This window comes from Pseudonaja textilis, chromosome 6, assembly GCF_049901715.1.
Source record: "Pseudonaja textilis isolate UNSWEBS1 chromosome 6, rPseTex1.2, whole genome shotgun sequence".
In the NCBI taxonomy this organism is placed as follows: domain Eukaryota; kingdom Metazoa; phylum Chordata; class Lepidosauria; order Squamata; family Elapidae; genus Pseudonaja; species Pseudonaja textilis.
The window spans coordinates 42,936,759-42,951,967 of record NC_141995.1 but is presented as its reverse complement, the minus strand read 5'-3'; the positions used below and the strand labels follow the sequence as shown (position 1 = coordinate 42,951,967).

Sequence of the window (15,209 nt, the reverse complement as noted above, 5' to 3'; positions counted from 1 at the left end):
TATTTAAATTGTTTCCTCTTCTTCCTTTTAAATAGTTTGGGTAATTACAGCAGACCACTAGTTTTTCTTTCACAGTGTTACATAATTCATAAATGTACCTGTTAAAATAGTATATTTGCTAGCTTTAAATCATGCCCAGTGTTTTTAAAAAATGCATGACATGTTTAAAAATGTATCTGTTAAAATAATATATTTGCAAGCTTTATATTGTTTTAAAAAATCAATGACGTGTTTAAGAAACTGGCAAAAATCACTTGCAGGCCCTCTGCCTCATGAAACCAAACAAGACAAATGCGTTTAACAGCAGAATACCACATTGTCCAAATGTAAACCATGCAATTTACATCATTCCTTTTGCCAATTAATTTTCAAGAATCTATGCAGGAAAAGATAAATATATTCTCAACATTAATTTTAATTCTGCTAATTCATAATCTCTGTTCCTCAGTTTTGTTTTCTAGGAAAAGTAGTGTGTGCCTGTGTACTGTATTTATTCAAACTATATTTGGGTAAGGCATTAAAGATAGTGGGTAATCTATTAGATTAGACAGCTTAACCTTGTCTCTTCCCCTTCCATAAATATTTCAGAACTACATGCACTGTGCCTCTAATAGATTACATAGATGGGAATGACTATTCCATTGAACCACAGCAAGGCGGGGATGAAGATGGCTTTGCCAGAGGGGCCTGGGACTGGAGCTTGCTATGGAAACGTATTCCATTAAGCCACAAGGAAAAGGCAAAACGAAAATATAAAACTGAGCCATATCGGTAAAGAACACCGTTTTGTTCTACTGATCTTTGTTATTTCATGCTTACCTAAATTCTTCCATTTTTCCCCCTTTCTTTTCCATGAACCATGGTTCGTTTAAATGTGCCATATGCCTTTCTTCATCATCACCATCATCATCATCCAAAATCCTGCAGAACCACATGTACTGTGCCGCTTATAGATGTCATAGATGGCAACACTTATAATATTGTACCCCAAGGGGGTGGTGACGAAGATGGGTTTGCTAGAGGAGCATGGGATTGGAGCATGCTCTGGAAGAGGGTTCCCCTGACCAAACGTGAGAAGGCAATGAGAAAGACAAAAACTGAGCCGTATCGGTAATCACTAAATGGCTTATATGTTTTTCTTTTTCTTAAGGATGTACTGACCTATTAAATACTTGCATGATCTTCCATTCTTAAAAATAATTCTTTAAATAAACCCTATCTTTATTCACTAACCTGTGATCAAGCATTTCTAATATATCTAAATTAACTTTTGCAACTTGTTTATGGTATGCTTATCTACTCTTATTTTCTAAGCAACATATATAATACATAATTGCTGCTTTAGGAGTTGCTTAGAATGGATGTTCTAATTTGCACATCCTTCAAATTATGAATGTCTCCTATTTCAGTGCATGGTTATTATTCTTGTTGACTAGAAAAGTAATGAGACAGTTCAGGCATCAAAATGGGAAATAGCAGAGCATGTTGGTATCAGTGTGAGCTTGCTGCCCTTTTGACATCTTGGGCCTGTTTCTAGTGTATTGAATTGCCTTATATATTATTTTGTTTTGTATATTTTAACACGTTTGAATGACGCTGAGATTAGTTTCAATTACTTAGTTGTGTGATAAAGATATTCTGTTATGCTATGCTGAAAGGGAAACCATAACAGAAAATTGTAAATGCTTGCGCTATTGCCCAGATTTTCTATTCAGTGCTGGACCCACCCCAAAAGAAAGCAGAGAACACATCCAGGGTGAAGAGTTTGACAAGGTTACTCCTGCAGAACAGCTCTGTGGCTGGAGAACATTTTAGCCACAGCTCTCTCAAGCTTGGTGTCAGGAAAAGAGTTGACCTGATAAATTGAAGTATTATTAACACTGATGATAACAAATTGCATGACACATTTGCTGTAAATATTTTGATTTTGTTGATTTTTACAATTCTCTTTAATTTGTTTTCCCCAATAAAATGGATGTTCAAAAAGAAACTATACCTACCTGGAAAGATTATTCTAATATCCCTTTTCCCTGTTCCTATACTAATAGGCCTATATTTTGCTTTTGGTTCAATTATTCTTCACTAACAATGCAACCTGGCTTATTTTCTTTTCAAAGATTCTTTCTCTTTAGCTAAAGAAATGGGTTTTTTTTTAATCATTTCCTGCAGCTTTTAAAAAATGGATACTTTTTTAAAGTTTACTTTGTGATTTATTAAATTTGATACATTTCATTGAAATTATGAAGCTTTGATAAATTAATTAAACATTCTTGCTCTGTAGCAGAAAAATATTTTGGCCCATTCTCAAATCCCATTATCCAATAAAGGTTTTTCAGTAGTTTATAGTAGAAACTTAGCAAACTTAGCAATAGCAAAGCATTCCAGTCACTTGGCTCACTAAGAGCTTTTTTTTTTAACCTTTACCTGTTTTAATTTATTCTGAATTAGTACATTTAATCTGTTTCAGTATTCCTAAATTCTAATTATCTTATTGTGACTTCAGAATCAAAGCTTTATAATTTCTGCATATCTAAATTATTCCCTGTTTCTTTAATAAAATAACAATTTATGACATGCTACATGCAAACTCTTTTTGTTCTATCTTCTAGATCGCCTGCGATGGCTGGTGGATTATTTGCCATTGAACGTGATTTCTTTTTTGAGTTAGGCCTCTATGATCCAGGTCTACAAATCTGGGGTGGCGAAAACTTTGAAATATCTTACAAGGTGAACAATCATTCCAGAGAGTCTATTATCATTTTTCAAGTAAATGTGTGATCACTTTTTGTGACTTCATTGATAAAGAGACTAAGTGCCATCTCCATTCTTATAACCTGCTTCTAGTTAAGGTTATATAGACAGTTATGTAATATCAGTTAAGTAATCATTATCAGTTAAGTAATCCTTCATTGTGGATAATCTTAAATTTATTTTTGTTTTCTTTTATAGTTTAAGGCCAGTGTTTTGTTTCTTGGGGTTATTTTTCTAAGCCAAGTATAGCTGTTTTTCTGTAGGACTTTTAAAAATAGCACATTTAGGGATCTTGAATTTGTACCTTATTTGCCTAATATTTTGGGAGCTTGGCTTAAAAAGGAAATTTGCATAGGGTGAAGTTGGAGAACTCTTATAAGATTTAAAATATGGTACTTTTTAAAATAACCACTTTGTAATTTTGAAGTTTGAACAGTCAGGTTGAATAATGCTGTACATTGTATGTAGGATTTAATCAAATCAGGAGTCAAATTGAACCACTTCTGTGGCCCTGACAATTATACCTAATATTTTTACAAAGTGAATTATTGTAAATTGTTGGCTAGATAGAGAGGCTTTCAATTTCACCATACATGTTGTAGTTTGTCATTGGGTAATCTTTTTGATGAAATAATACAAAAATACATAAAAGCAGAAGTCTATTTATGAACTGGAACAATATTTCTGATTAAGCCTACACAGATACAAATTTTTTTAAAATTATTCTGTTAAACCATTCAGAATATCAAGATTTTGGTAACAAAAAACAGTATTGATATAATATCTTCCAAGTCTCTAGCCACATCTGGGTTTATTTCAGTTAAATCCTACTATTAAGGTCAGAAATTGTATTTCTTTATTGTGCTAAAATTTAATATATCAACTTGGAACCTAATTAGCATTTTACTACAGTCTGAAAAAATAATATGGTTCAGACATGTTGCATTTTTTGGTTTTAATGTAAGACTACAAAATGAAATGAGTCTCTAAAATAACTTGCAGACATGACTTCATAATTTGGAATAAACCCAGTTCTTACAGTCTTGACTACTTTCTTAATATTGGACATTACTTATATTTTTTTCTTCCAGATAAAATGTAACTGCTCATTAGATTTAATTAGGGAAGATATATTTCTTCAGTCCTTTCGATAGTAATGCTGAAAGTGCAGGTCAGTTAAACACTTTTTATATATATTCAGATTTGGCAGTGTGGAGGAAAGCTACTGTTTGTGCCTTGTTCTCGTGTTGGACACATATATCGTCTCCAGGGATGGCAAGGAAATCCACCTCCAGCTTATGTTGGATCATCTCCTACTTTAAAGGTAATGCTTATGTCCCTAAAATATTAATATAATTCTACATCATTTCACGTTAATGATTGTATTAAATTAAAGCTGTATAGATTCACACCAGATGTATTTACTTATTTAACATATGGCATAAAATGTCAGGGAAATCTACACATGCTAGATACACAATGCAATCTACACAGTCTAAACCAGTGGTCGCCAACCAGTGGGCTGGGGACCACTGGTGGTCCGCGAGAAAATTCTGGTGGTCCGTAGAGAAATGTCATAACCAAAGCACCTCCCAAAGCAATTAACCCAGGCTACACAGGAACAAAAGGCTGCGCCACCCACATGGCCCACGGGAACACAAGGCTTGCGTCCCTTGCATTGTGAACAACAACAACGAGGTAGTGAGGGGAGGGGGGGAAATGGGGGTGGGGAAACTTGCCCCATTCTCCCCATGCGCCTGGCCTGGCCACCGGGCTGCTTCTTTCCGCTTCTTTCTTCTGCTTTTGTATGCATGCAAGAAAAGCAGCAGAAGACTTTCTCTCCCCCAAACTCCACCAGAAATGAGTCTTTGGGATCCTGCAAGGCATCCTGCTCCAAGAGGCTGCGCTGGTGCGACAAGTCTCACAAAGACTCATTTCTGGCGGAGTTTGGGGGAGAGAAAGAAAGACTTCCTGTGCTTCTGCTTCTTTCCTTGCATGAAGCCAAAAGTCTCTCTCCCCACCTCCGGAGAATGGAGCTGGAGATGGTATCCTGCAATCCCAAATAAAGAATGATTGATCGATAGGAAAACAGAGTGGGGAATTTTCCTGCAGACTTTTCTGGGGATTTTCCCAGGATCTCTGGTCTGCGGGATTTAACATTATAAGTTTGGTGGTCCCTGAGGTCCACAAGGGTGGCGCCCCCTGGTCTAAACTGCTAGTTCATTCTGTTTGGCACTTAACACAACTATCCTTGGTGCACTGAGGGGAACTTTATACCAGTTAGCTAGCAGTACACAGGTTGATAGCTCTTCCAGGTTCCTTTTCCAGTCTTGCCTCATCTCATTCTCGGGTCACAATACCCCACGTCCTGCCAGGTCCAGTGCTGATTTCCACACATGAACTCAGCTAGGTTTTTCCCACCAAAGTGGTACCATTTATCTACTTGTATGCTTTCAAACTGCTGGGTGGGAAGGAATTAGGGATAAAGTGACGGAAGCTCATTCCATCTCACAGAACCACCAGAGTGCAGACCACACCCTGCATGCCCTCCACACCAGAAATGAATAGGAATGCAGAAATTCCTATTCGCCTATTCAGATATATTGCTTAACAGATCTAGATTGAATAGACAACCTCTGCCTGTACTGAAGTCAAATCAAATTAAATTAGATCTAATTTGAATCCTGCAATTGGACAATTTTGCACATCCTTATAATTGTTTTCTAATTATCCCTATTTAGTTAATAGATGAGCATTCAGTGATCCCAGGCAACTTTTTTGCATTCTCTGGAAATCCATCTAAATTGTACTGCTGACACTTGACAGTTAACTTCTAAATACAGTCTTTAAACTGTAAAACTTCTCCACCCCTAGTTTTATTAAATAAAAGTACATAAAAAGTTTTCTATATAATTGCTTACTAATCATCCTGTAAATTGATAATAGGATAATATTCTTTGGTCCCAATTTTCACATTGTTGCAGTAGATGTGACTGAGATTAAACCTTCTTTATAGCAGTCTTAAGTTTATAGAGTGAACTACTTAAATCCGTTTTGATCTACTGAAAATGCAAATTGAATCATTGTGTGAAATATTCCCTTCATTCATAATATCATTTCTTGAATAAGAGATTGGAATAAAATCAGTCAAGTAAGATACAGATAGTCTTTGATGTATGACCACAATTGAGTGCAAAATTTATGTTGCTAAATGAGACATTTGTTAAGTGAATTTTGCTCCATTTTACAACTTATCTTGCCACAGTTGTTAAGTAAATCACTGCAAGTATTAAGTTAGTAACACTGTTAAGAGAATCTAGCTCCCCTATTGACTTTACTTGTCAAAATGTCACAAATGTTGGTCACATGACCCTGGGACAGTGCAATCATCAAAAATATGAGTTGGTTGCCAAGTGTCTGCATTTTAATCATATGACCATGGGGATGCTACAATAGTCATAAGTGTGAAAAATGGGCATAAGTCATTTTTATCAGCGCTATTGTATTTTCCAATGAATGTAGTTCATTACATTAACTGTTGTAAGTCAAGGACTATCTATATTTGCTTTCCCCTTTTTATATGTATGCATTAATTTTGTATTTTACAGAACTATGTCCGTGTTGTCGAGGTCTGGTGGGATGAATTCAAAGATTATTTCTATGCTAGTCGTCCTGAAACAAAAGCACTAGCTTATGGTGATATATCAGACCTGAAAAAATTCCGTGAAGATCACAAATGCAAAAGCTTTAAATGGTTTATGGAAGAAATAGCCTATGATATAACTTCTCATTATCCTCTGCCACCTAGAAATGTGGAGTGGGGAGAGGTAACTAATCTTTCATTTAAGTCAGTATTTTAATACTCTCCTGAGCTAATACTAGCATTGTCTATCTAAAAATGTATATTGGATGAGGACGGTATAGGAATCTTGTAAGAAATAGGTGTCTTCTTATATGTAGAAAAGGAATTACAGTATTTGAAACTGATGGAATCATATTCGATCACAAATTAAACCATATTAAATTAAATTCAGACCTTCTGAACAAAACCAATTTGTCAGAAATCAATGCTGATTTTCCAGGTAGGAGTTGCCTGTCAACTACATATATATATATGCCATATTGTTGCCTGAGCTGAAACTGAAAATTTAGTTTTTTTGTAAACCATTGCAAAAAGTAGCAGATATTGATATATTAATATAAGATTTTAGGCATTATAGTCTGGAAAAGAATAAAAATGTCAGTATTAGTTGTATGAACAGAAATTGTTTCCCAGGGTTAGGCACTATAAAAATGAAAACATCTAATTTTTAAACTTAATTGTTATGGATAGAATGGCCCTTGTGCTTTTTCCAGAGGAGAATTTTGTATTCAGCATTTTGTAAAAGCCAACAGGAGTTAAAATAAGTATTGTCTTTATGAAATTGAATTTACATGGCAAAGAGAAGGGTAAGTAAAGAAGTGTTTGTTCCTAATGATGCTCGTTTATGAGATGGATAGATTGAGACAAACAAAGCAAAATACTGTTTCTTTAAAAAAAATAGGAAAAAAACCAAGACAAAAATATGGAAAATTTTAAAATAATGTTTGCAGTTATTGCCAAGACCATTTTGCCATTCACTGATTCAGATAATTGCCCACTGGCATCTGCCAAATATAGAGAAATAAAACAATAGATACTGAAAACGATTCAAGGGAATTAATTTTGCTTTACATAAGTAGTATGATATCACACATCATTAATGTTTTGTCTACAGATTACTTATTTGAAATAAACTCGTTCTTTGCCTGTAACAAAAATAATTCTTATTCTCATGCAGCGGATATTTTCAAAATATTTCATTAGACTTCATTGATTATTGTGGTTGCTGCTGTGAGATAATCTTTAATATATAATGCAGTTTGTGGCAATGGTAGAAAATTTTAGGACAGATTCATTTATGTATGTCATTTATTGGGAAACCATGCTTTAGACAATCAGTGGAATTTATAAAGAGAGGGTTCTCTGTGTTCGTAATTGAACTGAAAACAAGATTAGATATATGCACAAATTCTCTTTCTTGTTTTTCATTTTAGTGCTCCATAATCCAGGGCTAAGGAACTTATGGCCTCTAGATGTTGGTAAACTACAGTTCAGCAACTTCTACTATGCCACACACAAAAAAGATTGTGGCTATAGTTCACCAATATCTGGAGATCCTTAGGTTCCTCATATCTGAAGTTCCTTTGAGAGTGAATGCAACATGCATTAATTATAAAGAGATTTACAGGGTTTACTTTGAATTTTTTGTTATTTGATACACTATTTACCTGTATATATGCATGGTTTCTATTAAGCTGTTTTGTTGTGGTTTACAAATGATAGTTTTCTATATTATTATTATTATTATTATTATTATTATTATTATTATTATTATTATTATTATCTACTATTGTAACAATAGGGTAAATCATAAATGTGTTTCAGATTAGAGGTTTTGAAACAGCATACTGCATAGATAGCATGGGTCATACCAATGGAGGCTTTGTGGAACTCGGTCCATGCCACAGAATGGGAGGAAATCAAGTAAGTAGAATCAGATAATAGTTTCAGTTGTGAGCCAAAATATTAAATAAATTGCTTATGAATTTTAGATTGGAAGCTGCTCTCTTTCCCAATCCAAGATACATTTTTGTGATATAAACATCATATCACAAATTTATTTTCTTATTGTTTGTGTGTATGTGGGTGTCATAAGAGTTATTACTGTCCCATTTTCCTTATCCCAATAAATCTGTGTACACTGTAATCTCTTTTACTGAGTTATTTGAAATTATCTCTCTTTTTAAAAAATATATAAATTGCTTTGAATGTAATATATACAGGGAAACTATGTGTAAAGAGATTTGGGTTGTAATTCTGCTTCAGTTTATATGATTTTGACCAAATAAACTAAAGCAGCTAAAGTGCACAGATTTTAAGTTACTACCATAACTTTCATGCCATATAAACAGGAATAATATTGTCACTCTGTGTTTGGGTGCACTTAAGACTTAACAGTTTAATTTCTATGTACCCTTCCCTTATTTTAGTCTTTCAAATAAACTTTGTTCTGAAATTTTCTGAACTCAGAAGCTGAAATGCAGAAGTTGCAGAACCTTCTGCAGGAAATTATATTTATTTGAACTAAATGTTCAATGTTCAGAAGAATGCAAAGATTTTCTGGATATTAATAAAATGTTGGTCCATAAAATATTTCTATTTTCAATATGCGTATCCAAGTTATTTCAATTGTGTGCATCAGATTATAGATTGTAGATATTGCAATTGTGCTTGTTTCACGCATTCTTAATATATTTGATATGTATGATATAGTAGTTCAGATTCTTAACTAGGAATAGATGTACTTTCAAATCTATCCTCAAATGGTAATATTTAGCATATAGCTTTCTAATTTTTTGTCATTATTTTTGCCAATACATATTTAAGAATGCCTCTTTAATTATATTTATAGGCTGATTTCAGTGTTACTTGTACACAACATATTTTATATGTTAACATTTTTCATTTATTAGAACAAAATATGCATTGTTTTTAATATTCATTTTTAGCTCTTCAGAATTAATGAAGCTAACCAACTTATGCAGTATGACCAGTGTTTGACTAAAGGACCTGATGGATCAAAAGTTATGATTACACATTGCAATTTAAATGAACACAAGGAGTGGCAGTACTTTAAGGTATCTGGTTAGTGCTTAGAGTCCCATTAGGATAATGATGATTAATTCTGTTTATGAATTTTATATAGATTTAAATCATAGCATAAAACAGGTTTAGCTAGACATGAAATATTATCTTCGGATGAATGGGTTCTTCTATGTAACTGCCTTGTCCATCACAGAAATGATTACTGGTTATGAACAAGATTTAATGAATTTTTCCACAATGTAGTATAGTCCTAATATGTATGTATGAATGTATGTATGTTTGTATTATTTTGTGATTCTAAAAGGCCAGGGGGACAGATAAAGAAGTTGCAGTCACACCAATAGTGTGTTACCTATAGGTCTTACTTATTTACTTACTTTCCTACTTATTTATAAAATTTGTCCGCTACCTGAAATCTTACTGCATTCCTCGTGGCTTACTTCCATTATACAATACAATGAAAAATTATAATTAAATAATGCAATTGACAATTAAGCACTAAAAGTAATAACATAACATTCATAGGATGCTGACAGCAGTGATTGCATTTAATACTCCAAAGGGATTGGAAAGCCTTGTGGGTTGGGATGTTCCTCGTTTCCAGGGCAAAGTACTCCAGAGAAAGGAAACTGTGACAGAGGATGCCCACTTTGCTATATGTACTGGTAAATGGGATCTTTTAAGCAGGGGCTTCCTAATTGTTTGGGTGGGGGAGCAAAAATCCTGTTTTCATAGCATCCCTGGGCTCAGCTGCCTATACTGCCAAGGCTCTAGAAAATCTCCATCTTCTAGAACTTTCTACAACTTTAGTTCTACACTTACTCAGGAGCCTACCAAAAAGAAAGGTTAAACAAGAGAGAAAGTTGTTCTGGTGTTCCAGACTTGGTCTCCTGAGTGGGCAAACTAGTGCCTTGTTAAGAACCTCTAGCATCTCCTCTCAAAAAGATATTGACGACAGCCCAGAACCAGCTCATAGTCCTTTCCTTCCCCGCAAGAGGGAAGGAGTTCAGTCTGCAAGTGGTAGTCAAGAATACAGAGGACTTTATGTACTCTCTTCTGGGAGTGAGAATTCAGAAGGGAAAGTTGATCTTACAGAGTTAAGTTAGTGTGTGGTGGGATGGATTAAGTAGGCAGGATTGCTTTGTTAGTGTTTTGTTTCTCTTGTTATGTATGTTATATATTGTTGTGTAACTGGGATTATGAAGAGGAGCAATTATTAATTAAAAATAGTCTTCAATTTACAAGTGGTTATTTAATGATGTGTGAAGTTCCAGTAGACTACCCTGGTTATTTGCAACATGTAATGTCTGTCTGTCTGTCTCTTTCTCTCCCTCCCTCCCTCTTTCTTTTTCTGTCACACACACACACACACACACACACACACACACACAGAGAGAGAGAGAGAGAGAGATACGCTGTTGTCATGTTTTGGGCACTTGACAGCTGACTGAATTGACTGTTTGCAATGTCCCACAGTTACATAACTGTCATTTGTAATATTTTTTGCTGCATTTGTTTCCAGCATTTTCTTCTGGTTTCTAGCAAAAACACCCTTTAGGGAAAATGATTTCACTTAACAATTGCTGTGTTAGCTTAGTGACTGACACATTACATTAATGATGTAAAAAAAACAGTAACTTTGGAGACCAGTCGCATGAGGTCCCAATTTATAACAGTAAATTTAGGCTTAATTGCGGTTATAAATTGAAGACTACCTGTACTGGCTTGACATTCATAGAGGCTTTCAGGGATGAGGGATTTCATTGTAGATGAGTAAAAATGAAGAGAAGAGTAACAGTAGCGATGGGCAGCATAAAACTGGCACATAAGGCTACCGTTCTGGCAGAAACTTTGATTCTAAAAGTCCGAAAAATGGCCGAAAACAGCCCGAAAAATGAGCAGGGTGTGGAGCCAGCCAGTGGTCTGATTTGCTGGTTCTCCAAACTGCACAGAATTGAAACAACCAGTTTGTGTCCAAACTGGCAACAGCCCACCTCTGCCTATGCCTACCAATGACCATTCCCAGAATGTACATTTAGAAGCTGAATAATGGGACAGAAAGACTGACTCCTGCAGGAATCATATTGGAGCTCCTGCATATTTGATGCCTTAGCCTCCACCATAATCATTTGAAATCAGCCTTTCGGGAAGGTAAAATACCATTATAAAATTGAGCTTTATGCTTCCACCCTTCAGAGCTGGTCCAGGAGATTGTGATAGAAGGTATCAAGTCATTTGAGGACCAGGAGGGTCACACTCTTCCTAACCGAATCTTCCAACAGACATCTCTTACTTATCTACTCATATACCTAAGTCCCAAAGCTTCAGTCACAGAATTTTATTTTCTTGCTCAAAAAAGAAAATATTTTTATTGGATCTGTTTTCTCTTTTGTGTATATACTGCTACTGCAATATATTTGAATTCCTTTATTTTTTTTCTTGTAAATCTAATAATTAAATAGCAGAAACTTGTCAAAAATTCAAGATCCATAGAGTTGTCAGGCTTACAGGTTGCTCCAACACATAGTTCCTAATCTATGTTCCTACTCTGCTGTTGAGAAGTTAAAGAAAAACTAAATTTGATTTGTTCTTTTTAATTGAAAACTAATAGCTTATTGCTTTTGCTTTTCAGAATCTTCATAGATTTACTCACATCTCATCAGGGAAATGTTTGGACCGTTCAGAGGTTCTACATCAAGTATTTCTTTCAGATTGTGACTCAAATAAAGCAACACAAAAATGGGAAATGAACAATATCCTAAGCGTGTAGAAAAAATAGCTGCATCTACCTACTGACAAATGTAATTTGTGTAGAACTGAAAGTAACCTGAAAACTGCTGCAACTGGTAACTTGTATAGCTGGGAGCCTGGAATGTCCTGATCTGGATAAAGGACTTAGATGAACTGTGATAGATTTATCATCTGCAGTTAATGTTTACAAAAACTGCTCTTACCTTAAACGTCAATAGATGTTTACATCTCTTTGCTTTCTTTTAGGATGTTGTTTTAAGATGCTCTGACTTATCATTTAAAGTGCTCTGACTTGTTTCACTGGAACAAAGTTAGAAGCACAAGCTTGGATCCAAAGTAGTAGGAGGTTAAACATGGGTGAGAGGTAATTTCCTTTTCCTCTTAATGGTAACAACCATATCCCAGAGCCCTCCTTAAGGACCTTCTGTAAACTTTCTGAATGGTGTAAAGGGCTGAAAATCGGCAACTTCCCAGGTGTGTATAAGTGCCTTTCACTTGGGCACAAGCAAAAGAATTGGATCCAAGTATTTGTTGTCTTCTTTGGGATTACACTCAGGGGTTTGCAGGCAGTTTTTTTTTTAATTCCAACATTCACACTTGAAAAAAGCTTGGTATATAATATGGGGATTATTGACTTGTTATATACTGTTTGTTTTTACATTTTACTAAGCACTGCCACAGGTTTATAGCCAAGGTGGCCTTCTTTCACAGTCATGCTGCTTTTTTGAAAAAAGAATCTTCAGTATATTTGGTGCCTCCTTAATTTTTCCTCCTCAACTAACCAGATTAATTCGCTACAGAATAAATATATTGAAGTCTCTCTTTTCTTATTAAGAACAGGAAACATTTGCAATGCCCTCATTATGTTTAAATAATCTAATTTTACTAATATACTCTTTATTACTAATTAGTACGTTAAATAATTGGTGCAAAAAGCATACCATTTATGTGACATAGGTGTCCAAAATAGTAATGTTTAAACATCTTGAACATTTTGAATGATTACATTGGTATAAAGGGTAGCACTTAAATATGAACCATTTAAATATGAACCATTTGTGTGAAATAGCACTGAAACAGATTAGGATTTCTCTAATTTGATGCCCCGTGGAATTTGTTCCAAATATAAGCACTAATTTCCCTGCTATATTATTCGTTGCATAACAAAATATGTCAGAAATGAAAAATTATGCCTAATATGCAATAGCAAAATTTATCTAATTCAGTTCATAAACTTGAATCCAATTTCTTAACAATTTCTGAATTATTTTACAGGCAGAATTTGGTAAGAAATCTATCCATGTATAGTAGAATTGGGGATTGAGCCTTTGTTTCTTTGGAACATAACTTGAGAACTTCATTCTTCCAAATAAATAGTTTAATTAAGACATTAGATTTGTCCATAGCATGAAGAGAAAATCAAACATTGAAGATTAAATATATACAGCACATTAACATTGTGCTAGGAGTCTGTTTCAGTTTCAGAAATGTACTTGGAAGAATTCAGTGATATAAATATAGTATCTGTCTCCATTTTTTTATGAAGAGGGAAGCTGTGCAATCAAAAACTGCTTTAGAGTTGCATGTAGGTTCTATAATCACACTCCTGTACTTCCTGAATCACCTTTTCCAAACTATTTTGGAAGCACTGCTCAGCCCCAATTCAAAAAGAATACTTAAAAAAACGTTTGGTTAATAAAATACATTTTTGGCGAGAATGAAAAAAATGTCCAAATATTCAGTCTTAAAGAGTGATTTCAATAAGTACATTCTGGGTCTGGTGTGAAGTGCTGCACACCTATATTCTACTAAAATATTTAATGCATAGAATCAATGAATTCAGATTCATTTTAAAATTAGATGATTTTATTTTGAATTACAAAAATGAGTGGCATGGTGGCTTAGAGGTGAAGACGCTTGTCTCCCACTCGAAAGGTTGAGTGGTCAATCCTAGGTGGCAGCAGATGTTTCCTAGAGTGCAAAAAAAAAAAAATCTACTGAAAATGAGTAGCCTCAGGTAGGGCACCCATCCAATAAACACTCGGCTACGTCCAGTTGCCCCAACCCAAACACAAATTAAAGGATTATAGGGTTGTAAAAAGGGAGTATATTGAATTACAAAAATAATTTCAGTAGTACAAATCTTTGGCACTGATTTTATCTACTAAAAGAGTGATGGAGATTCTTTATTTAAAAGGATAAATGTTGACCTTAAGACCAGATAGATGTAATTTAGTTTTAGGGTGATTTTATTTTCCAATTATCTGTCTTTTGGGTATTCCATTAAAAAGTGTTAATAACTTAGAAATAAAAGTGGAAGAAGATGGGGAAAAGGTGATAAAATTTCTGGGCACATTTAATATTTCCTTGAATGAAATTATTTCATTTTTGAATATATATTAATCATATTACTATGCATAAGTGAAAGAGATTGCACTTTGTGCAGGTGTGTTTGTGCTAAATGGGTATTGTTGCAATCCATTTAAAATGATACTGTATGTGAGAATGGATCTGTATTTTTAAACGTAAATCTTATAAGCCGTTACTCTAATGACTTTTCATACTGTAACCTGCTTTTTAAGAAGTAGATCCCATGTCCTTGCTCTGTAAGTTGATCACTATGCATTTTTATTCATTTTATAAATTTGATTTATGCAGATTTTGATACACTGTATGTTTCTGTAAAGATTGTATAAATCTAAAAAAGTTTTACAAGAAATAATCTGGGGATTTTTCTGTATATCTTCTGGACTGCTTGTTTTATAGGTGAAGAAATAAATTTTAACTTGTGGGTTTATAATATGTTTGTACCAATAATTGGTCATGTTCATAATCAAGATATTTTGAGAAAGTATATACAGTATATATTTAATGCATACATGAAAGAAGGATTCATAGATGGATGGATGGATTGTTGTGCTGCCTCATCATAGTGGATGGGTTTTGATTCTGGGATGAGATGAACAAACAATAACAGGAATATGTGCCAATCATTCATATTTCCAACAAGGTTACCCAA

General features: G+C 34.3%; 1 protein-coding gene across 3 annotated transcripts in view; it reads left to right on the top strand.

Moving 5' to 3' along the window:
• GALNT7 (polypeptide N-acetylgalactosaminyltransferase 7) overlaps positions 1–14,990 on the top strand; it is a 34,887-nt gene extending 19,897 nt beyond the window's left edge. Inside the window, exons 6-13 of one of the 3 annotated variants that reach the window (XM_087936411.1) lie at positions 589–771; positions 928–1,110; positions 2,610–2,727; positions 3,953–4,075; positions 6,360–6,578; positions 8,219–8,317; positions 9,343–9,471; positions 12,072–14,982. In XM_087936411.1, coding sequence (XP_087792537.1) covers positions 589–771; positions 928–1,110; positions 2,610–2,727; positions 3,953–4,075; positions 6,360–6,578; positions 8,219–8,317; positions 9,343–9,471; positions 12,072–12,209 — 1,192 coding nt within the window. In that variant the 3' untranslated portion in view covers positions 12,210–14,982. Of the gene's footprint in view, positions 1–588; positions 772–927; positions 1,111–2,609; positions 2,728–3,952; positions 4,076–6,359; positions 6,579–8,218; positions 8,318–9,342; positions 9,472–12,071 lie in introns of all 3 variants that reach the window. The other 2 variants (XM_026699689.2, XM_087936410.1) reach the window with 2 other exon arrangements.
• The last annotated feature ends 219 nt before the right edge of the window (positions 14,991–15,209 follow it).